The sequence below is a fragment of the Mya arenaria genome, chromosome 13 (assembly GCF_026914265.1).
Source record: "Mya arenaria isolate MELC-2E11 chromosome 13, ASM2691426v1".
Classification (NCBI taxonomy): domain Eukaryota; kingdom Metazoa; phylum Mollusca; class Bivalvia; order Myida; family Myidae; genus Mya; species Mya arenaria.
The window spans coordinates 54,076,579-54,102,987 of record NC_069134.1 but is presented as its reverse complement, the minus strand read 5'-3'; the positions used below and the strand labels follow the sequence as shown (position 1 = coordinate 54,102,987).

Sequence of the window (26,409 nt, the reverse complement as noted above, 5' to 3'; positions counted from 1 at the left end):
AGAAAGAAAACAAGTATTGCTGTAACACAAGATTGTATTGGGCAAATAGGCTGAAGGTATCAAAAAAAAATTGATATACTGATTGATTAATATGACGGACATGTTTGACAGCGCGACGGGAATAGCTGAGTTTACTGCAACAGCTCCCGATACAATCACCACCTGGGTGGCCACATGCTTTGCTATTGATGGAAACTCCCACCTGTCTGTAGCATATGCCCCTGCAGAGGTACTCCAGACTTTTTACCACATTTTCATTTGAATCTCTTATTTCATTAGTTTTGTTTCTAGAAGACGTGTAGTTTCTGAGTAATACGTGTATGATTGTGTCTCTAAATATTGTTATATTCTGATAACTAAGCAAGTGTATACAAGTAATTGAAATCATTTAGCTAAGTTACCAGATTACTGTGACATTTGGAATTCCAGTTAATACTGATGATAAGACTAAACTTGTGGTGGTGGTGTTTTTTTTTAAATTGGCGAATTATTGTTTTATGACACAGAGATGTATTAAGGCCATGACATACACGTTGTGAACATTTCTTTTTAAAATAATGTGCTCGAAACTATGCTTTAACTAGGAACACCGGATATTAAGGCATTGAGTGTTTTGTTTTGTAAATGCAAGGATTAATACCTAACATTGAAAACTATGAGTAAGTTATTTAATGCATTTATTGGTTCTAAATTCATTTATGTAAACGTTTGGCGTTCACAAAATCAAACAAGTGAGAACGAATCCTATTAGAATAAATACCAAAAATCGTTGAAAGTAACACTTATACCACCAATGACGATAATTCCTCTTTATATACATATATACATGCTTCTTGTACATTATTTATTCAAGATTCATCTGAAAAATTGTATTATCAAAAATGGTACCTTAACAGAATTAAACTGTCGGTACACCCACTCCTATTTAAACTGATATATTAATCAGAAGTGGCATTAAGGACATTGAATACGTTGCAAACCTTTGGTGTTGGAGACAATTTTTAATCAATTTTTATTTATATTAATATTAGCAATACCAAAAGTATGAATAAGAATAACTATTATATCAAGTACGACCACATGTGTCTAAATATGTATTATAATTAATACAGCCAAAAATAGAACGGACCTGATACACTTATCTTTATTTGTTACGGAATCTCTCAAAACAATGTCGAAAAAGTATGATATTGGAACGTTATCAAACAACTGCTAAGTTTTTTTATGCGTTCTTGTGTATATATTCGTTTGTTATTATAATTTGACGTATATACTATTATACATTGGATGTGTTGTTGATGAAGTTAAAAATGACAAATCAATTCATGCAATTTATATTGACGCATCTGAGACTTAGATGTGCAGGTCAAGCAATTCTCACCCGTACAGTGAATGTAATTGGTTTTAAAATAATGAAAAAATAAGTAGGGCTGCAAGTAGACGCGATTCGTGATTGTCACAGAAAAGTAATGTAATTCAGATGAACTTAGATATTCTCATATGAGGTAAAACTTCCCCTAAGTGAATATTCATAAAAAATGATAGTCGTTATCTGGATGACGTACTATATTTATACATGTCTTATGCTTCAATTATAGATACTTATTTCAGTTGAGGGTGTTCTTGCCCTTCTTCGTTAGTGTTCAGCTACCCTTTTCCGTCCTGCGCAATGAGCAAGTTGTAATACAAGCAAATGTGTTCAACTATCACTCGGAAGATCTCTATGTAAGTGATATTCCATTTACAGTAGTAATATGTATTTTTAATGACATGATATGTATGTATATGGTTACTTTACCCTTTTACTTTCTAACACGGATGACTATGCAGAGTTTCCAATTCCATGACATTCTATTTCGGGGCTTGGCAGAGAAATTGTTACCAGTTCCTGAACACTGGTTGTATTTACTCAATAAAATGAACATGATTTAAAAAGCATTTCTTTGATCCGTAAGTGATAAGGATGATTCAAGAGAGTTTTCAGGTTCAACGTGTACGTATACATATATTGACTTGAATATATTCATTGGACATTGATTTCTTCAAAAGATTAAAACAAGTTTGGTTTTACAGATTCTCGTCACATTAAAGAAAAGCGACTCATTCAGAGGACTTGCTGTTTCAAAAAGAGGAAAGTCCAGAAAGCTAAAGGAAAAATGTGGCGATCTTGTTCTGTGCATTTTGGTATGATAATGCATCAATAAATAAGTTCAACCATAGAATAGCGATTGTATTAATTCAATGTTGAAATATAATTAAATACTTCTTATATTCTTAGAAAGTCTTATGTTTGTGTTTTGCTTGTGAGGAAATACGTATGAGCTTTGAGTATATAAAGGTAATAAATATTTTGAACCGGAATATGCCAATCAATTTTACGATTGCAGAGAACAATAAATGCAATGTTACTTTTTGTTTTGAAGCATTACTATGTTTGTACTGCAGGCGAAATCAGGTAGGGCTACCCCTGCATTTTTCCCGATCGTTCCCTTGGAGATTGGTGACATTAAATTAACAATTCAGGCCGACTCCGAAATAGCCAAAGACACCGTGGTAAAAGACTTGAGAGTAGAGGTAAGTACCGAAAATTTGTTATAAGGTAGATGGGTTGAATACGTAGGCCACTCAAAATAAAGCATATGTCAGTCACACTAGCATACGGACTATAAATTTATGTGAAAATACCTTATGTGTCTAATCGTAGTAAAATTGAAATCTACATGGGTATCATCGTATCCATAAATACACAATACACTTCATCATAGAATGTATGTCTTTACAACCTAGCCGGAAGGAGCGGAGAGAAGCGTGGCGTACCCTGTCCTGATCGACTTGTCCCAGACAAACACGTTTGATTACAGATTTCAGCTCTCATATCCTGGAAATGTAGTCGAAGGCTCCAAGCGATTGAGACTTACTTTAAATGGCAAGTCTATTTTTGTTTTAAAAAAGGTTAATACTGGATAAAGATATTCATAAAGAGTTGAGGGCTCTTTAGACATTAAACTAGCACAATTGTGCTTGTTAAGTATCTTTTCATAAATAATGTTGTTTTGCAGAGATGTCGAGGCAGCATACATATGCTAATGCAAAATTCCCTTTAAAATGTTCTAGACGTTAAAATAATAATTTTGGTAATTATTACGGACATATCTCATATGTATCTAAGGTGATGTTATGGGGCCTACAATCGACAACCTAGATAGGCTTGTTAGACATCCGTATGGCTGCGGAGAGCAAAATATGATATCTACAGCCCCGTCTGTATTTGTTATGGGATACTTAACTGCTGTCGACCGGTTGGACGCTAGCCTTGAGAAACTGGCAGAAAATTTTATTGGAATTGGTAAATATTAATAGCAATATAGCAATTTTTACTACATTTAAAATGAGAAAAATGGATTCACACGAAAATCAGAAAATTAGAGTATACTTATTCCTTAAGCACCTTTTTATGAAGTTATTATTCTTTATTGTGTAAAATACTATTAAATTAAGTGATCGTATATCTTGTTAAGAAGGACATTTGACGTCTTTTCCTCAGGAATACAGCGCCAGATGGGTTACAGACACTCGGATTGGTCTTTCAGTGCTTGGGGCGGGTCCGGATCTGGGAGTTCATGGTATATGTTGATTATATACATAATCCTAAATCTTAAATATGTCCCTTTAAACAGTTGTCAAGAAAGAACAAAACTTCCTATATAGTACTTTATTTGCTATTGTTTTTGAACATGCAGAGATATTATTGAATAGGTATTCAATTTTTGTGATATAATTAAATTCTTTGTATGCCTTACTTTATTTTAATTCTTTCGAAACGAAATGTACTTGTGTTTTTTTCTTTTCAGGTTAACATCATTTGTTCTAAAAGTTTTCTCAAAGGGGACATTTTACGTTGACGTCGATGAACGCGTTATAACGTTACCAAGCGCGTATCTTCTTTCTATCCAGAACAAAGACGGAAGTTTTCCGGAGCGTGGACATGTTAATAGTCGCTACATGCAGGTTTACCTTTTAACTCTTTAGTCAATGTTGTTGTTGTTTATATTCCAAATTGAACAAAACGTAGAAAAACCAACGTAGACTTAAAACACATGCAAATGGCTGACGTAACGAAAGAAATAAAAACGTATAAACTTACCCTGTTGCATTGTCAGTGGCCATGTCCCTAGGAACTTCTGATTTTAGGGCGGATCAGTCGGAACGGTAGAAAGAATGACTGCATACGTATTGATCGCTCTGTTGGAAGCTAAGCACGCAGGAAGCAAAATAATCAAGGTACATATTTATGGTACATGTATTTTACAAAAAAAAATAGGAAATAATCTGTTAGCCACAGTGGAATGTATAGCCATGGATAGCTAAAGCAATCTTAATACAATCATGTAATATGCATTAGCAAGTATATCATCAAAATATTCCTGTTTAGGTTAAGCGATGCCATTGGAAAGTATGTCTGTATAAGCGTCAGCTAATAAAGCTTAAGGCAAAGGAACCAGACAAAATCAGAACAATAATTAATTCTACAGTCCGAACCCCGGAGCTTTAGACTCATCCAAGAGAATGAGTAAAGACACGAAAATAACTGTTCAAACTATAAGTGTGTGTATAGCAAAATATCACATACATGTACACTATGATTGTTTATTTACAGTTTAGTGCTGATCAAGAAAGTAAACTAGAAGCAGGCATAAAAAGTGGCATGAGATTTCTTGAACAGAACTTAGATAACATTACATCCGTTTACTCGCTCGCCATTACAACCTATGCACTTGGACTGGGAGAATCTAAATTAGCTTCCGACGCATTATTGCTTTTAAAGAGTAATGCAAAGACTGCAGGAGGTAAAACTTATTTTAATTTTAGAAAGAAGAAAAACCGTGTCGTAATAGTTCATATATAAAATGTAATGAACATGATATTCTAGAACACCGGATAGGCATTTCAAAAATGCACTTTTCTATGTATGTTTTCACATAAAATGTATGCTAGAAAAATCTATATAATATGTGATCCTTCCGGATAGAAAATTCTGACCCTCGGGCACGCTGCGTTGCCGGTAACTCTCCAAGCCTTGTTACCTGGCAACGCAGGTGCCATCGGGTCGGATTTTTCTATCCGAAACGGCAACACACAACATGTAACATTAAGATAGAATGGTAAGCTTCCTTGTTATATTTTCTTTGATAATGTTTGCCCAATTCAAGTTTCTTGCTGATATACGTCAATAGTGTAAACAATTAATAAATAACAACTATATAAATTGACTCGTATTAATTGATGTCAATCAGACATGCTCTACTGGCAAGAGACGGCGCCTGTCCCCTCAAAATACCACTACGGGCCTTCTACAACGGCAGTGTCTATTGAAATGACAGCATACGCGCTACTCTCAATGTCAGTTTCCGGTGACAGGGTTGACGGAGCACGAGTCAACAAATGGCTGATTGGTCAACGTAGTCCGTACGGTGGATTTATTTCTACCCAGGTAGGAATACAGCTTTTGGCGTATTAAAAACAGAAAATCGACAACGATTGGGCTTTGAAAATGCACCTTACAGTAACCATCACAATCAATATGAATGCAGACAAAGGAGGCAGTATCATAATGCAACTTAACGCTTTTATTATACTTCCTATTGATAAATAGTGCAATTACAATGACATTATCTAATCAGTTAAATATAAGTGTAGTTAAAAGGATTTACAAATATAAGTTATAAAGAGCCCATGCGTATATCGAGCGTTTCCCCAAGAAGCATCGCATCAACAATACCAACGGTTGATCTGAGTTCAATGTGACGATGTCTCATTTAAATAACCCGTGTTGTTTACTCATAGGATACAATGATTGGACTAGAGGCCCTCGCTGCATTTGGGGCACTGATGAAGTCACCGCCTGCTGACATGACTATCTGGATATCATACATGGACGACCGTCATCATAAACGGAAATTCCGAATAACGCCGGAAAATGCAATGGTGTTGCAGACAGTTGATGTACGTAACCATTTTGTAATAAACTGTTGTCGACTTTATATGTGGACATAAACAACGAGATAACTGTGCCTCAGCCTCCAAGCCGTCGACATCTCATTTAAGCTTTAAATTAACGTTTGAAGGTGGCACTTTCTTTCTGTGGAATTAGAGTGTATAAATAAGCCATCGTAATAATTTGGGTTTTTATAAGAGTTTCAATTATATTTGAAAATATGTATCGTTCATTTGCCTTTCAAGTACAATAACATTGGCATTAATAAGTGTGGCAATTAAATTGTACATAAGGTATCGACCATATGACACTTAAAATTATATCATTGTTATAAAGTATAATTTCTTAAAAACAATGTCCAAATGTAACGTTGCTAGTTATGCTTGCAAAGACTTCAACAGTGTCAATTTGAAAGGTTTGAAATCAATAAGAGTCTCATTGAATTTAAACACACATAACAAGACTGTAAACAGTATATTTGCCTAATCTAATTCCAACTATGCTCGTCCTCTATAACTCCCATTACACAAGTAGATCAAAATGAATTGACAGTAGTGTTTTAAAATTGTAACCGAGTTTCCATATTTACAATGTTTACAGCTTTCGACAGATACCAGCGAAATTTCCGTGCATGCACTAGGGGAATCGAAAGCCATTATTACGGTAGGCATATATGTTAATCATTGTTTAACACGTACGTTTTTTATAATTAGGCTAAATCATATGTACTACTTAGCTTGATATCGATCACTTCTACTTTTTAAGTTTGACCAAAAAGACCAGGGTTTTGTTAAGATGAAGCGCTCAAATGAATCCGTATAAGTGTATACTTAAATTTAATAATATGAAAGGCTAAATCACCATGCTACTGGTCAAAGATTCATATGAACCCTGTCGATGGCTTACAACTTAATATACGGGATTATGGGGCTGATGCGCGCATAGTTATGTATATAGACAGTCATGGTTGAAAAGCAACAACACATAAAACATTAACAGCGTGAACAAAATATCCTGCTTACGCAATGCAGAACTATGCTTGACATACATCGCTCATGTCAGGTTTCATTAAGATCTGGATATGGGTTTTGGAAAGGGATCTTATTTTAAAGTATATTGATAGCAGTTAAGAGCTATAAAACCGTGGAAAGTATTCATTCTGTCTGACTACCTATCTATTACTCTAGCTACACAGCTAAGAATGAGGCACTATTGGAATCCAGTATATCCCCTACCACTTTGTAGTTGGAGATTATGATTATACTTTGACCAAAATAATGCAAGATAATAAAAGGACTTCCAATTCAAACACTGTATGCAGTGTTCCTCTTTTGTAGTTAATGGTTTGTTTCACAGGCATTTTAGACATTTAACGCAATTTTCTGGTTTTTAGGTATCCTTGTTCTACAATATATTCATGGACCTTGAAGACCAAGATCTCCGTCTGGAGGTTGATGTTATAAAAGAGTCCGTTAATGGTTTTACAGTTCGTTCTTGTGTTAGGTAAGCTATATCAAAGATACACATACATGAAACGACTACAAGTTAAAACGGCGATAATGATTGGTGTATCATTTATGTTGTTAATTACGAGGGTTCTTGTTATTCATCTGAAGTGATATAAACTTTGCATTTGTGAAATTTCATTATATTGTGGTCGGTCTGAAAAGGCACATTTAAGTAGCCATTTAGTGCATCGAGCAAGAAAACAAACAAACAGAATGAAGAACGTCATTCTAGAGCAACGTTTACATTTTTGCTAATGGCGCAAGTGGGAGGTTCTTTCTGTTTAACAGGCGATTAAGAAGTCTAAAGTTAGGTGGCCGAACAAGGACTTACTTACCAGTAGAATTCGTTAATATGATGATAAAATTTGTGACTTGTAACATGTCAATTTTTAAATCACTTACGGATTGGTTTTGGCACGATCTCTCCGATTGTATTGCATACACATTAGACAGAAACTTCCATTTTGTCACATTACAGTTGGTTGGAAAAAGACATTAGTGGCATGGTTGTAGCTGAGATAGGAATTCCGTCAGGATTCAATGCATTTAGATACGGAATATCTGGACATGAGCTTCTTATGCGGACCGAAATTCAAGAGAAAAAAGTTGTTTTGTATTTTGATCAGGTAAAATTTGTTCCATATTGCATGAAGTGGTATTTTCATTCGAATGAGATTAAAAAAACAACTTCACCATTCTTACATAAACATTATATTGTTCTTTTTCGTATCCTTATAGTTTGTTTCATATTATTGTTATACAAACTAATCCCCCCAATAGACTCGTGTTCTTGTAAAAATGTTGATGCATGTTGGTTTAGTTAGTTGTGTTTTCGTATGATGTGTTATTTTCTTAAGATTAAGTTTATGTCGTTTGGGATCTAAACAGCCTTTTTGATAATTTGGTAATGTTTCATTGTAATTTTTATATGAACTCATTCCTTTAATTATAATATAGTTCAGTTGTTATCGTTGCTATTCGTCATTGCAATACTATAGGTTACCGAAGCGAAGGTATGTGTGGACATAAGCATGGTCCGAGACACCATGGTTGCCTCAGTGAAGCCGGTTCCATGCACAGTGTACGAATACTACGAACCAAGCAAGTTTTTTGTACTTATATCGTTGTTTCTTGTGTGTTTGTCAAACAAGTGCTTAATACGGTGTCGGTTAAAAACAAATACAGGCGCATGGTACTTAATAATATTGGTAAGGAGCAATTCATTTAATACGGTGTAGGTGGTTAGCAAAGTAATGTGCATGGAATGTGAGAACTATTATTCGGTGAAGGTGACAAGTAAAGGCATGCTGCATATCGGTATATTCTTCTCGTTAGGAACTTCCATATATTACTCGATTTAAGTATGTAAATGGTGTCTTAACAAATAATTTTGGTTTTGTAAAAAAGATGATGAACCTTGAGTTTTCAAACAAAATATGCTGTTCAATTGTGAAACAAAGGAATTTTATCTAGTTTCCAGCAGTAATTTAGAGGATATTTGTACAATATGAATTCGCGTATTCAGCTAAACCAGTTTTGCTCGGTTTATGCTTACATTTTAGTTAAATATCTATTCATTTGGGTTTTGTTAGATAAACAAAACGACACGAACCAAACCTTTTGAGAACAGTAAAAACAATTGTTTCAATAGTTATATGAACAACTACAGAAACAGCTCAGTAGCCAAACATTTAGACATAAACCGTACAGGGTAAACGATAAATGATCTCAAACAAGATGCATGGAACAGCATGAAACTCCACAACAAAGACAGTGCATTTTTACTATATAAAAACTAGGTGTGTTTATCAATGATTGTAAGGTACCACCTTGGGATGGTCTGTAACTCAATTTACTGGGGAGTTAATGCAATGAAAAAACTACAGTGTATTGAAAATTGAATCATTATTAAAAAATATTATGGACAAAAATAATGCATTCATTAAAGAATATGTTTATGTAATAATGTAACGACATTGGTCAATCATATTGTCCTATTTTGCAGGTAACCAGATGACAGTGTTTTACGCTCCTCTGAAAGCGAAGAACTCAAACATTTGTGACGTGTGCGGAATAGAATGTGGCTGCGTGGGGGGAAACGACCGGATGTGGATGCCCATGGTGAGCTGGATGCCAATATTTTAATGGTTTATATAGTGGTTTAATGGTACCGTCAAAAGTGGAAAATGTTACTAATGGATACTCAAATGACCATTTAGTAATATTTCCACTTTCAAACTGTTGTCCAACACTAAGAATGAGCAACTTTATCCATGAATATGATAACTAGTACACTGTCTAAAGAATGCAGATAAAGCCTGGAAGTTAAACACAAACACAATATTTGTCTTTTCAGAAGTGGTGTAAGACTAAGGTTGGATAGTGAAGTGTAAGTAGATAAAACTCATACATGTTTAAGAGCAAAGTCATATGAATACGAGACAGTGTGTCGATTACTAATGCAGATCTAAATCAAAGATAAACCAAAATTGTTTCAATATACTTATATGGTGATAACTCAATTTAACATCTATTAAATTGTTTCAATAAACTGATTTTTATATACCGATTTGGTTAAAAATCTCCTTGATCAAGGTATTGATAGTGTTCTATTATAAACTACCTCTCCTTAACGCTGTTCCATTGTATTTTGTTCTTATTTCAGGTATAGGTTCAACAAACAGATTTAACAATCTGAGATGTTTTGTAACAATATTCAAATCCAGTAAAGAAAGGAAAACAATTGATAAAAACTATAATGTATTGATACCAATTTAAATTATTTTAAAAATCCACCAATGTAAAGAATTGAAAATATTATGAAAAGGTGATGGTATGTTTATTATATATTTATTTTATTGCTGTCAATAAATACACAAAGGAAATCGTCCAAGTTTTTTTCAATCGTTTTTGAATTTACAGACAGTCCACTTTTATCTAGTTAACATATTAAACAACTTTAGCTATGATTGTAAATGTGACGAAGATGCTTGGATATATATGCGGATAGTGATATACAAATGTTCGGCAAAACTATGTAATCTAAACGAGGTCTCTAAAACAATACATATCATACGAGTATATCTCCATGGAACTCACATAACACCATCCATACAAATGGCTTGTACGTGTTAACTCAACTACCCTACATCATCAATAATAATTGGTAAATACGATTTAATCTCCTCAGCATACACATAACAACATTTATGATATGATTTGGCTTATACGAGTAAATGCATTGAACAGACATAGCTTACATAAGTTTTTGCTATTATGTGTTAACTTCCGTTACATAAACATAACATCATCCATATTAATTGTTAAGTGCGAGTTAACCTGCATAAATATAACAACATATATTTGTACTCGGCCAGGGAACTTGAACCATTCCCGAGAACTGGTTGTGAAAACGAATTGAATGAATGATTAATAAATTGACATGTCATAAAGGAAAGACAGTCAGACAATTTGAACAAATTAGGTAATTCCGCGTACTAAGATAACGTGGAATTTTATAAAAATAGCAGATTGTGCCGCGCTACATGATGATGACGATGATGATGATGATGATGATGGTGATAATAATGATATGGATGATTTTGATGATGATGATTTCGATGATGATGATTATGATGATGATGATAATGATGATGATGATGATGTCAAACATATATAAAACTGTTTATGTCGAATATTTGCCAATCATCTTCAATCTGCCTTTTTAGCAAGACTATCCTTGCTTTATATTCTTCATGCTCTCAAAGACATACATTTGTTGAATAGCATCAACGGAAGAATCTGCTAAAATTGTCAAATTTGTTAACTATTTAGATATGAACCATGAGGTTAATATTTAGTAAAAAAGTAACACAGTATCAGGAACATATGAATGTATGAAGCGCAAAGTAGTTGAATACAATATTTGTATATTGCTTTTTACTGCAATGAATATTAAATCATAACAGATATATATATTTTTTAAGCCTCCGACTAAAGATGAATATGGTCACGAGACGATGTTTCTTAGGTAGTGTGAGATGGTAGCCTTTTCAAAGAGGGAGTCACAGCATCATACCCTTCAAAATAGTTCACTGAAACAAATTGTTTCACATACACATACATACCCATCCTAGGTAGTTATGGATTTAAAAACTCATCTGAAACATCGAAGAGAATCTGTTTCCTTAACTGTGTGGTATAAACATATAACATATCATAATATTGTATTGCGTTTTGCTTAACGTCACAATATACAAGATAAGAAATCAGATAAATAATAAAATACATCATGGTTAGACGTATGAAACGATAGTCACTAAAACTGTGTGAATGTATTATTACAACATATATCGTTGTTGTGACATGCCGTCATAACAACGATATATCCGATTCGTTTTATACTTAATAAACAGCATACCAATATGAATGATTAATAACCATACAAAAGACCTCCTCTTCGTCGGGCCCAGCGCCGTCGTCATGCTGACCCTGAAGTGGTCATTTTTGGTCTACCAACGTCTTGTGCACAGCTGCATCTGCAAACGAACACGACGTATAACTGACACCTCCTACACAATGACTAATATAAAGTGCTACATAATACTGCTTTGTTGTGTTTAATACTACTCATATTTTGAGAGTCGTTATGGTAAAAACTCTAAATTCTTCTTTGCTTGTTTAAACAGCGTTTACTGCTTATTATTTTTAAATCTTAATTACAGTTTTAGAATAATATTAGCGTTTGTTTTTCGTCGTCATTTCTAACAATAAGGTTCCCAACTCTCAAAAAATTGCTAGAAGATTTAGAGAAACATATGAATATGAAAAAAATCCCTTAAGTGTTAATGTGTTTCTTGCTTCGTCCAATTCAAATGATGCTGCCATGAAAAAATATATTTTATCTGAGAAAAATATTAAAGAATAATATATATGTGTCATACAACATGCTAAATCCAATTCAACATGAATGGTATAATATTAAAACAACAAACACAACCTAATTGTACATGCATAAGTAAAGAAACTGCGGCTATATAAAACTGTTTTGCAAACATATGAAACACCTTGAGGAAATGAGGGAAAAAGGGATGAATAGATCTACTCGAATGGCGGAATCTTTTACGCATGTAGCTATTAAAAGGAAAAGCATTTCGATCGATGACTAGCAAAATCACGCTGCTTTAAATAAGGCAGATGTTTATTATGGTTGCATATTTCAGATTTGTCAATTTAAAATAAATCATTTATAGTATAAATGCAGTAACTTTGCAGTGTCCAAGGTAAACCGTATATTATTGCTTATAAAAAAGAACATGAATTTCCGTTTCATTTGAAAAAGATGCCAAATTGAATACGCAGGTTAAGTCATTAAGTGAAAAATTAACGTTGCATATAGCACGTCTTTAATATTGTGTCACAGCACTGTATGTGCTGATGCTTGATGTGCTAAAATTCCAACTTTGTGTCTAGGCTATCAGCCATGACATTTTGTAGGATCTTATCACTTGTACAATATTCTCATCTTTTGGTCCAGTCTTGTATATTTTCAAAATCACAATATATATGAGTATACCACTAACAACCAACAAACCTTCCATAGTCATAGATTTCCCCGTTCGCATTTTCTCCCGAAACTGTCAATATTAAGGCAGGAGTCGATTTTCTACCTTTCAACTGTTTAATAGATCGCGTCGTTATATTAAGTCTATTTGTATGGCACTAGAGTCGAAAATTCCTCACTTTTTTCATAAAATGTATTCATATAAAACAAACATGAGGGTTGGGTGTATAGCGCCCCACCAAACATGCATCAAGAAAACACAGTAACAAAACTAACTGAAACATATATATACAAGTACCAAATATGTTTTAGAAAAGATGAAAGACGAGAGTCACACATTTACACTGCTGTCACTGGAAAGTTCACAATGGGCTTTATATTTAGTAATTGTAAAATGTTTTTATGTTTTACTAATAATCTAACATAGTATTATATTTTTTTTTATTTTTCATACATACGGAAATTCCTCACTATGTTTGTAAAGGCGTGTTTACTATGAAATATGATATGCTATTTCACGAACACTTGGCTTTGTCTTAAAGTTCCTTAACATCATGAGTTTAAACAATTAAGCTGGAAACTTAAGCATCGAAACTCAACTAAAAAAATATTCAACGTAGTTATTTGGCATTTATTGAGTAGTTGAGCTTTATCAAAGGGGAAATAATAAACATATTGCAGAGAATGTCAGAACAATGAACAGATGTTTAAGCTTAATCTCTTAATTGTAATACGATTAGCTTATTATGACACGCGTTTATTCGAATAATATGCACAAGGTCTTACTGTTTCTCCCTATTTTTACCGTCAGTTCCCAGAAGGATATTTTGTTTTTATATAAGAATGATTTTTTTTCCGGTATTCTTGGAAAGATTCGTATTATGTTGTAAACTATGTACCGACAGGCTGTTGAAGCTTAGCGGGTTATGTTCATAACACATTGTTATTTCTTGAAACTGCTTTCTCATCTAAACTAACAAATGGTTAAAACATCAAACCAATCCGATTATGCTCTGTATTCATACTAAAATAGTTATTAATAGTAAACAAACGTGAGACACAATAATTTCCTATGAGTTAATCCGCTCGATGCTTCAATGTAATCTTTACAGATAACAACTTATTATGTAGTTTACCAGTATAATTTGCAAAACCATTTTGCCTTGATAAATTGAACTTGAACACCAATATAAATGCGTTGACAGTAAAAGGGTTTGACAGTGAATTGATATTGATAATGGTGTTTGAAATAAAAGGGAAGTAATTAATTGTTTAAAGAACAATTTATAAGATCATTTGTTATGAAATAAGTTATTTTATACGTTAATTATTAGGTAAAATATGTATTGATAACACTATCTTAATAATGCTGAGTGGAACTGTGTTGCTGTATGTATGCATGAATGTCATTCTGATTTCCAATCAACAATTGGATCCATTGGCAGTTACTGAGGCAACATAGTGGAACAAGATACAAAATGGCATGCTCTACATAGCAGTAACTTATAATGTAGAAATGTAGTTACCACTCGTGTTATACGCTGATGGTGACAATATCTCAATCCAATGGGGATTGTTAGGCTTTTACCGCGAAAACCGAGCAAACTTGTCTGACATTCAAGGGCAAACTCTATACAGCAGTTACGTACACGGTCGTAAAGTAGTCACTGTCACCATGCATGTAATGTGATGATAATAAACATTAACTGGCGTCTTTTAAATTATTCCAAATAATTAAAAAAAACAACATTGTCTACATTTCTTTTGAAGATTTAGTACGTACGGTTTCCTTTTTAAACCTATAATTTTCCGGAGCGTGCCCTAAGCTGTTTTTTGGAAACCTAGATCCTGCAGTTATTAACGTTCAATACAAAAAAGCTTGTTCTGGGCTATGACTTCATATTCAACTTTAAACCACATTGACTGTTGTGCTATTTTTGTGTAAATTAGATATGGACGATGTCGAATATAATTATTGTTTTGATTTTACAGAAATATCGTTATGATAAATATCGTGGAACTGTTTGATTGTTCGAATTATCAAACGTCTAAAAAGCATGTAAGGATGCAATCACAGTGTGTGTATTCCACGTGATAAATTACGTCATATATGCTACGGGCAGTCTATGCCGGTAAAGGAACCCCGCCTTTTTTGTTACCCGGTTTTTTAAGGTGATTAGTTTTATAAAACACTGTTTCCAAAATAAAGTTTTGTCAGCGCTACCTCCGTCAGACGGTCGTTTTGTGAAAAGGTTTGTCGAAGTGTTTAAGAAACTAAAGTCTGAATGAATATCTGGTAAAAGAATAAAGGCCGGGCTCCGTAAGCGGAATATACTGCGCTATGTTTCATTTAAAAAAAAGTGAAGTTATCTTTGTTTAAAGTCTTCATTCGAAGCAAGATATTACTTTCCTATGTAGTATTTATGACGCAATTTATCACGTTGTATACACACACTGAATCAGCAAAATAGAAATAGTCAGCGTAGTATATTTATACTGATATTATTAATTTTTTTATAACATAATGATAATGTTACTATATGGTATTAAAAAAAATATCATATTATTTTTACACTGTCTTTCTTTATATCATTGCGAACGGTTATTGAAACCAAGCGTTTTGTTCCAAAATACAGCGATTTATAACACAAGAAAATATATTTAGGATACAAAAGTTGACTTCACCAAAAAAAATATACTAAGACATAGAGAAAGTTTATCGCATTTTTATTAGTACGAAGAGGTTTTCAAACAAAAACAAGATGTGCAACCATTACGTCCAAATATTGAATTATAGCTTGAAGTGAATTTAAACATTGCTTTTATAATATTTTATTGCATGAGGACACAATTGACATTGAGAATATCAATGCAAGTTTTAACCATTATTTAAACCGACATTTTTGATCAAGCATGCAATGGGATAGGGCCACGAGTTTTGCAAACATCAGTTACGGCCTTCTCAGAAAGTAAACATTGAAGAAGAACGTGATCCTGCTTAGATATCTGGCTTAGTTTCCATATCAACAACTTTCCTTTAAATATAAATAAGTGCATAATCGGATTGGTTTTGATCTTTTTCGCATGTTCCAGTTTAGAAGACAAATCCGTTTAGAAGATTACAAGAATTTTTGAACTTATCGTACTTCAGCTGTCTCAGCCTGTCAGTGCAATGACTATTAAAATAATCAAAGCGCCGAATGCACTGGGATGTTAACTGCGCTACCAAGCGCATTTCTTTAGATGTAATGACGGAATTCCGTATACACGCTTTACGCATTTGTTTTGCGAAAACCATATTCACTGCGTACACAAAGATACATAGAATAATCGTATTTCTAGTCAGCAATGTCATCTGTGTTTATCTTAATAGTGGCAATATTTCCCAGAATGACAATTAAATGTTTATGATATGCAATATAAAACAAGTTTGAATAAAAATGTGTCATATAAAACAAATGTTCAATGTGATCAAAGACAAATGAATACAAATATATTCGGCATGTTTCATTTTACGGTCATATTTACTGTACTCTAATCGTTAAATAGGAGTGTTGTTTTCGATCGAAGCACCGAAAGGCTTTGGTCCATTCCACCAAGAATTGTTCACTGTATGATCCCATGCTCATGCTGATCAGATTCGTATGCAAGGATACAGAAAAATAAAACGACATTTAACAGAATTTGAATGCAGTCAGCGGAAGTGAATAGCGTGAACATGGCAGTACAATTCAACTTCCTACAAATGGAATGCACATGGTAATGAACAACTAGATTATACCGTTACATTAATGACCCATTTTAGTTTTCTGCTTTAAAATAAACATATAAACTACAGGGGCACAAACAATTATTGAAACATATATCTGGGTTCAGTCCTAATAGACACTAAACAAGAGGCAAACACCGACGAGTATTTCATAACAGACTTCACAAACATAAAATGTTATTATATGTTGGGGCTGCTGCCTTTAAACGGACAGCAAAAAGGGAGTTCACTGTGGACTAGTATTCAACTTAACACTTGTCTAAACACACAGTTCTAACAAATATTAAAAACCTAAGTCACATAAGAGCAAACTTTGCCTATGAAACAATCGAGAATTTTATTTACCATAAACGGATCAACTTATTCCCCAACATTACTCAACTCATCACATACAAATAAATCCATCCAGCCGTCGCCTACGCAAGTGACAGCCGTATTGGTAACTCATGCGCGTATATAACCGTTGATGCTATAAATCAGATGTCGTCTGCTGTTTGACTGAACGATAATGGAGGTAACAAAAAGTACGGTAAAGTCGAGTTTTCTATTTTTCTCTTATTAGATTCATTTGTTCGAAAGCGCTATGGAAGTTATAAAATCAGGTTATTGTTTGTCAGTCATAGGTTTTTCTTTTTACGTGTATGTTACCAATCACTTATACTTTATTTGTACATTGCCATCAAGACTCATTCTGACAATGACTGTAACAGTTGCAAACCTTGCGTAGTATGTTAGAAATATTATCTTACCATCTTTTGATAAGGCCTTTTGTTGTGTTTTGCCTTTGGGTGATAAATATTTTGTTATAAGATTTTCTCATTTCTCATTGAAACATATCGTTAACGCCATGGTAGTTTGCACATTTAATCTCCTGTATGCAATATTTGTACTCAATGTTTAAACTGTTTATCTGTGAACCTACTATTTAAAATACATAATTTTACTTCTTCTATATATATATATATATATTAATTTCATTCACATGACCAATATAGATTTCACAAATGTGTTGTATCATATTGTTGTATTGTACCGGAATTTCAATCAAAAGCTAACCATACATATGGTGTATAGTTGCTATCCAGCCGGCTCGAAATAAATATGATATTATCTTATTTATCTTATCAATAGGCAAATTTTATTTGATTATATGTTCGAAATACTAAAACTCAAAATCATAATATAATAACAAAAATTAATTCGCATGTACTAGGCTAACTTTTTTTCATTTCTTTATTAATAACAGAGATAATCTCAGATCTATTGGAAAAAGGGAAATGTAATAATCCCGTTTATATTATATATGTACTGTTTTAAAGGTGGGGGCTTGTTGACAGTGTGTATGCTGGTTTGCCTGACCTGGTCGGTAGAGGCCGCATAAACCTATTGGTATGCATATAATGCACTTCGAGTCCGTTTGATATTAGTGTCATTAGCCATTGTTACATGCGTATGCTGTCGGATTTTGTCAGTAGTCGCAAGGTGTTCCTTTGCCAATAAGATTGAGATGAGATGCAATTAGAAAATGACCTTTAACAACAAAGAATTTTACTAAAATATGGCTAAAAACGTTCACTATTTCTTCGTAAAATGGGTTAAATCATCAGCTTATATATATTTATTAACTAAAGCCCTGTCCGCTTTTGGAGGACTTAAAAAATATACAGTACATGTTAGGTAGGCGGATAGCATACGCAAAGAGCAAACGCGTTTAATATGCACAGTAATAAGCTTAAGATAATTAGTTTTAAATTAATTTATATTAATGTATTTTTATCTTCTGTTTGCGACATTTTTACAAAATTAATTTAAGCAATTTTTAAAGCTAGAAATCAGATTATTTTTGGACATTTGTGGCATTCGTAAAAAATGAAGGTATTTGTAGTTACGACCTGTAACCCCTCCAGTTTGATAGATGGTAATCCTTGTAGGCGTGGTCTTGAGGTAAAGGTATCCGCCTCTCAAACAAGTCCAAGGTAAAAAAAAAAAGGATACCAGTACTGAATGACTCAAAATGACTTGTACCGAATGAAACAAATCAAATCTTCATAAAAACGGACACAGATCCTATATATAGTTTCAACTATTTAGGAAAATGGATACGATTATTCCCAATCGCATTATCCCAGGCCACAAATTTGTCGTTTTCTGCGACTTGGCAACGGCCTACAATGATGTCATCAACCCAATGAACGGCAGTCACAGGATCAGCATATTATTAGTCCCTAGAGCGCCGAATACATTTGAACCCGACAATGTCAACGTAATGGCGGATAAAGGTTAACCTCTACAAATAAATGCAATACATGAATTCCTTTTTTCTTTAAAAGTAAACAAATAAGTACAGTTGTTCTAATATCTTCTGTCAAATATTACTTAGACTTATACAGAAATATACACTGTAAATATGACGTAAATTGCATGCGTTCTCTTTTTAAGAGGGTACTTTTAAGCATAGAGTTACTATATATTTCAAACATGACTATATTAAACAAGTATTACTTATCAGCCTTCCTTGTACCATCTTACTCTATTGTTAATGTACATGTACATGTCTTTATTTTATCAAAAAACAATAAACTGAAATGTTTTTAAATGCATAATAGTAGCAGTACCCAGGAAATTATATTGTTTAGCACTTATGTAGAATTTAATGAACTTCGAACTCTACTGACATATGCAATATAGTTAATGTTACGAAGAAAACACTGCCATTAAGAAATTAAAAAAGGCATATCTTAAACCTGGAATATCATTGACAGTGTCCGGAAAGTTTAAAAACGGGTAGCTACAGCGGGAGCCTTACTGTGACTAAGGATGGAATATGGATTGGTAGCACTACTTTCCATGTGCTTGTAGAAGGCGATTCCGAAGACAGACAATACCCTCTAGTACAGACGGACAAAGGCATCTACCAGGCTGGACAACCAGGTGAGATGGGCTAATTGACATGTATATTATATGACTCAACCTAATAAGAAGTCGTACTTTAATTTTGACCACCATTGACACATTGCCTTGTCCTCTCAATAGGGATGTATCCAACTAGGACCATGGATAAGAGGTTATAAATCATCTATTAGAAGTTATATTTACGATCCAGCGAAACACAGGAAGTATAAAAAAAGCATTATACCGCAGCATATATACATGTTGAAAATGATTTTTTGTCTATTAAAAAAACGTAAATTTTAAACCTTTCCAAAACATAAGAAGTTAACAGTACTCTTTTGAAGGACCTATGACCTTTTTATGCTACATTTCCATATTTTCCGTTTGAAACAATTACAAGTGTATTGTGGTATTGAAATATCATTCAAACCATTAAATATACTTGTATTGTACACAGTTGTTGATGTGATTAAAAATATCTTATCTAATATACATTATTTTTAGAGTTTGAACTGGCGGACACACTATTACGTCTCACTTGACAGCTGAGTTATAGGTTTATGCTCAATAGTTATAAAGGGTTAAAGTTTTGTTTAAATAAACAAGGCAATATGCTTTAGGGTACACAAGCAGTAAAAAAGTGGTATTTCATAGTGAGTAGTCATACAGTTATCAAGTTGAATACTAGGAATTTAACAATAGTAAAGAAATCACACTACACATGAAAAACGAAAGCGTGAAAAGAAAATAACAACATTGTAAATATGTATACGAAATAATTATAATATATCATTTTTTTATCTTGAGCTTTGGTTTTATAGTAACTATGTTTGTTTGAGTTTCTTATATCATTGTTGAGTTTATATACAAAAACGGAATGATCTCCTCGTTAAACACGTTATACAAAATACATTTGTTTCTATATATGGAATGGCTACTGGCTTATGCCATCTATCTGCCTTTTTTTGTAACCGGTGCAATTTTTCTCGATAGAGCAATTCTATATTAAGCTGTATTTACATTGTTAAGGTAAGTCTTTTATTTGACTTCAACATCACGGGTATTGTGAAAGATATATGGTATCTGTTAGGCATACGTGTTTAATTGCCTTTTTAGTCTGGAAAATTTGGGTGAAAATAGCGGGTAGTTGGTTCGTCGAGTAACGTGTTTTTTTTAAAATTCGAGTTTGAAATTACATTTGTTTTCGGTGAAACTGTACATTTTCTTAAAGATTGACACTAACTCTACCAGGAAAGTCAAAACATGTATAGTTTGTTGAGATTTGACAAAGTTATGGCCTTTTGAACAGGGTCTTGTCGGCAAGTATAGGGGAATTCAGGGTCAAGTCGTCACCCTTTACAAAGATAGTCGACTAAAATATTTTGTATTTTATTTTGCCAGTTATCACAAGTTACAATTACAACATCATATTCTTAATTAAAAATGATAAAAAAAACGGTGGGGGCGTGGTGTGTCAAACCAACACAACCTGCCCCTGTGGTTTTACCAAGAACTGTCCGTGCATGGAACAAACATCCTTCTACGTCGTAACTCAACATCCGTATCTTCCGTCAGTGGACCAAATTAGGTAAACCTCTATAAATCGTCTTTGGTCGGAAGCAACAAATCAACCATAACTGCTTGACATTTAAATCAGTTCTTTTAGTTTTACCAAAATGGTTTTTCCTGACCTTCGTGAATGTAGCTTTGTAGAAACATTTTAACATGTCCAATGTCTGCCTTCTCTTTGGCAACACGCACAGCGGCTTGATGACAAAGGCTCATTTAGGTCACAATAAAAATAATTTCAACCAGTCAAAATTATATTTTATACATACTTAAACATGAATATTATAAAAAAAAAAGTGCTTTTAACATAAAATGAAATTTGAAAAATTCAAAAATACCCTATACTGTTATATGAAACAAGTGAAGAATGTTCGCCCGGCCAAAATGTAAACATAGACCAATTCTCGTTGAAAATTATAACTTCTTTGTAAGTTACAAACAAAATACCTGGCTCATAGATGCAGTGACACGTTATATACAGGTTAAAACCGGTATTCTTGTCGAGAAAAAAACAGTATACGACGAAAATGCGAATTATCACAAGCGCTAGCCAGACATTGTTCTGCCAAAAGGACGAAGTACCCGGTTCGCCTTAATCGATTAGCAAAACCGACCAAAGGACGGGATCCATCGAAAAAAAGTTGAGCGTTCCAGTGGTCCCCGCCCTTCGACCGCTTATATCGTCTCATAAAGTAGAAATACCGTAAATATTTCTGCACCATTCTTTCAAGTTTCTTTCAAGTTCCTTCAAGTTATACTCAGTTATCCTTCATTCAGAATGTTGTTTTCGATATTCATTCCCTTCTTAAAAAATATTGTTTTCGATATGCATTCATCATTTTTGGCATATTAAAAGAATAAGATTAATTGTGGTAAATCTTATTAGAGAGTAAGAATGCATCTTTAAGTGTTTTATGTTGACCACTTATTCTTAGTTATTTGGTAAAAAGTTGATGGCACCGGGAACATTATTTTTTTGACGTTTTTAGGATTTCTGTCCCTTATTTGGTTTGTAGACCTTAATGTAGAGCATTATTTAGGAGTTGAGGCAATAATCCCGCTAGAATCAGTGTGTATACCACGTGATAAATTGCGTCATAAATGCTACGCCGGAATGCAAAACTTGCTTCGCTAAAGACTTTTAACAAAGATAACTTCACTATTTCCACATCATTTTAAATGAAACATAGAGCAGTCTACGGGGCTTTCCAGGCTCCGCCTTTGGTCTTTTACCAGAGTTTGATTGAGAGTTTAGTTTCTTCGAACACTTCTGCCAACCAGTTCACAATACGGCCGACTGTCGAAGCATTGTCAAAACAATGTTTTCGAAAAAGATTTGTCGAAGTATTTGATGAAACTAATGAACTTATTACACATTGGTAATAAAATGAAGGCGGGGCTCTTTAAGCAACAAAAACTGCACTTTTTTTTATTGAAAATGGAGTAGTGAACGGAAAGTTTGATTTGATTCTTTATTCAATGCAAAATGTTGCCTTCCGATGTAGCATACGTATATGACGTTATTTATCACGTGGTACATGCACACTGAGAAAAGAAGATGCTTTTACGCAAACTTTCGCCAAAAACCAATGTTGTCTAAATATTCCGTCAAAACATGAAAAAATAAATACTTATTTAACAGAATTCTGCTACTTAATTCAAATATGGTTCATTTGTTTATTCGTTTAACGGATATATGTACCTAATATAAAAATATTGTCGACAGATATATCCGAATGTAGCGAAAAGGTAGTATAGGAAATTCCATGCACAAATATAATGAAATTCAAAAAGTATTAAATATTGACATTGCATAGCTATACAACGTCGTTAAGTGTTCATCAATTTCAGACTTCAACTATAGGTAAGACAAATCGAGTTCTTTCAGCTTAAATGACATTCAATAATAATTATTTATTCGATTTATAATAGTTTGCAATGATTTCTGCAAATGTTCTTTAAAGGCCGTTTGCATTTCTGTTTAAACACAAGCTGCAGACATCACGTTTTGGCAGTGTTTGCATTTTTGTAAACGTATGTTGTCCAAGCAAAACTGAATTCATTTTTTTAAATATTGATAAAAAGTGGGGTTGATGTTATTTCCATTACAAATTCCTTGCAGTTGGCAGAACATCTTTTCAATTACATCACTGTTAACTCGTGAAGGTACGATATAATTTCTTGCAGAACCTAAAAATGTATGGTAAAGTTCAATGAACCCAATGATACATAGATTGAGGTCGTCTCTAGTTTGAACTGATATAAAAAAAAATCTTTTTCAGATGAAGATGTTATGTTATTCTTACCGTGCTTTTCCTAAAACAAATTCAACGAGTTTTATCAAGGCGTTCGTTTAAATATTCACCATTTCCGGCATTGATTTTCTTGAAAGACTTCAAAAATATAACATATCTTTATCAAGTACTGTTTCAGCGAAACAGTTTCTCATTTTTGATTCCTGTGTTTGATAAAATGTCCGTGTGTCAACTTTACGTGTATGGGGAAGCTGTTGGTATCTGTATCCCATTGAAAATCATTGATCCAGTGTTCCCAATAAATGCAATTATGATATCGTAAGTTACGGACACATGTTTTCTTATCACCACTTTTAAGTAAATTGTTTCTAACTCGTTTTATAACATTAGTCATTTTATAAATGTTTGTTTTGGATCTGAGGGTGAGAAAAATGTTAATGGTAGAGAACTTCTCATTTAAAGTACTTGTATTTTCAAAGAACGATTTTAAGAAGTCTGGGTTTGTTTGTGCCCCGTCCATAGAAAAAAAGTTACTGTAAAACCATGTACATTAAGATATTGCACAACTTTCATAAAAAAAGAAAATGAAGTTTACTTGGTTTGCTTTATGACACTGGAAAACATACAAATGGAAAGCGAAAACCATTTAATCCAAGGAACAAACATAGCAATAAATGCGTTGCTAATTTCTGTTCTTTTTGCCACAAGACAGAACAGTCCTGTCTTTGTTCACTTCATCATTTATAAATCCTATTTTCCGCCATTTTCTTTTGACATGCAAAGATCTTCCTGAATAGACATCTCGTCAATACTTATCCTCCCCGAAAATGATTTGTTGAATGACTTAACTTTTCCTTTATCCATTCAAATATATTTCAGTGTTTAAACCAGACGTTTGCCAAATATTGTTTTTTATATAATTGTAATGTCCGACCTGATGGCAAAAGAAATGCTTTTTGCTTACGTAATTCATTGTACGTAGACATGCCGGATTGTTAGCGTGCATCCGCGTCCTATCTCACACAGGTTGTTTTTTTATAAGATGGCGAATCTTTAGTATCAATACTGTGTTATTTATGAGCTATTTTGTTGCCATCTTCTTTATAAAAATGCTCACTTGATATTAATACCTTTATCGGTACCAAGTACTTCAAGTTGTTTGTTTGTGTAATTATATGCCTTTCATTATTCTCTTAAATATCCAGATTGCTTCGTCAACGAATGACTCCGATTGCCCTGCTACCATGAGTGACTCCATGATTCCGGGAATGTCTCGTTAGCTAGAAATCCGGAAAGAAAAAAATCGCTGGTGACGGAGTTCAATTTGTACGATAAATCAACACATAAATCAGGGTTTGTTTGCTATAATTTGTGGTTATTGACTAGGTTTTCCAATTGGAAGAGCTGTTTTTTCGATTGGTGAGTGTCGTGGGTGGAAGGACGAGCGTTTTGGCGCCATTAGTTAGATTCTGTCGTAAAACCTAGGAATCGGGTATAATAATCAAGTTATGTGGTATAAGTATGTTGTTTGGCCTTTAGTACGCTTATATAAAGTGTTCACTTTAAATTACTTATGTTGTAAATGGTTTTAAGGTCAGTTTTACTGAGGCAAAAAAATGGCTATTGATCAAAAACTTAAAGAGCATGTTTAAGTTGCTTACAGTTCTTTTGTTTATCATCAAAGATTGACTACCACCCTAATACTCATTAATGATTTTCATTTAGATATTTATGTATCCAAACATCGTCGTAAATATAACAATAGCTTAAGTTTTGTTTTAAACATGGATGAAATTGTACATAGGTCACTGTCGGCATAATCTACAAACATAAACGTTTTTGTTTGCATTGGTGGTTTCTTCCGTATGATTTTTATTAAAAGAAAATATCATAGCATTAATTAAAAGGGTTTGGTCCTTCATTGTAGATGAATCTTTAAAAAGGAATTCTCAGATGTTACATCCAAGTTGTATATCTTGAACCTAAAATCAAAAACTACACTATTGTTAACGTACACGTAATGTATAATAGATAAAATAAACACCAATGAATTTCTTTATAGAGGAGATTTATTTACAGATAAGGGAATTGAAAACATTTAAGTAGATCGAGGAAATTTACATACATTGTGATGTATTGAAATAATGTAGATTGGTATAGGAGTTGTAGTTTTGAAACATTGTAATTTTAATTAGAATTATGATATTGTGTCTTGAAGATGAAGGAGTGTCATCTACTTACATTTTATTTTCCAATTCTAGTCTTACACCATTTCTGAAAAGACACCTTTATTTTTTACTTCCGCTCGAAGTCTGCCATTATTGTCAATACTTAGACAGGGTACACTCATCAATGTCCATGTCGCAAGCGACTTATTCTAACGTTTGGACATCCTTTTGAGTGTGAGAAATTTCATGTTTTGGATATGTATTTCTATTATTTTTAGCAAAATTTCCGTTATTTGCCAATCAGAATAATGTAATGAAATTTGCATTTTTAATCAACAAGGACATTAAAGGATAATCGGTGACAACATCCAGTAACACGTCTTAACTTATCTAATATTTTAAAGAGTAGACGAATTTAAATACAAGAAATACCATTAAACCATTTAATGTGTGTGATAAACTCACAATAGGCATCATGGTGTTGTCGTTTCCGCCCACGCAACCACATTGTATCCCGCACACGTCACAGATATTTGAGTTCTTTGCTGAGAGAGGAGCATAAAACACTGTCATCTCGTTACCTGAAACAGATCATATTTATGTGACTATGTGGAACCACTGACACAAACGACATACTTTTCTGATTTCATTCTTATAAACCATTTATTTGATGAAATGTAATGTTATTTC

The 26,409-nt window shown here is 33.3% G+C and overlaps 1 protein-coding gene across 1 annotated transcript in view; it reads left to right on the top strand.

Annotated features, from left to right (window-relative positions):
- Positions 1-26,409, top strand: part of LOC128215384 (CD109 antigen-like) — a 52,010-nt gene that overhangs the window by 12,061 nt on the left and 13,540 nt on the right. Inside the window, exons 16-33 of the mRNA XM_052922070.1 lie at positions 112-229; positions 1,612-1,725; positions 2,074-2,184; positions 2,446-2,574; positions 2,788-2,926; positions 3,170-3,346; positions 3,545-3,623; positions 3,852-4,008; positions 4,192-4,281; positions 4,658-4,847; positions 5,295-5,491; positions 5,845-6,003; positions 6,596-6,658; positions 7,389-7,498; positions 7,982-8,129; positions 8,502-8,604; positions 9,509-9,624; positions 19,598-19,766. Coding sequence (XP_052778030.1) covers positions 112-229; positions 1,612-1,725; positions 2,074-2,184; positions 2,446-2,574; positions 2,788-2,926; positions 3,170-3,346; positions 3,545-3,623; positions 3,852-4,008; positions 4,192-4,281; positions 4,658-4,847; positions 5,295-5,491; positions 5,845-6,003; positions 6,596-6,658; positions 7,389-7,498; positions 7,982-8,129; positions 8,502-8,604; positions 9,509-9,624; positions 19,598-19,766 — 2,369 coding nt within the window. The remainder of the gene's footprint in view (positions 1-111; positions 230-1,611; positions 1,726-2,073; positions 2,185-2,445; positions 2,575-2,787; positions 2,927-3,169; positions 3,347-3,544; positions 3,624-3,851; positions 4,009-4,191; positions 4,282-4,657; positions 4,848-5,294; positions 5,492-5,844; positions 6,004-6,595; positions 6,659-7,388; positions 7,499-7,981; positions 8,130-8,501; positions 8,605-9,508; positions 9,625-19,597; positions 19,767-26,409) is intronic.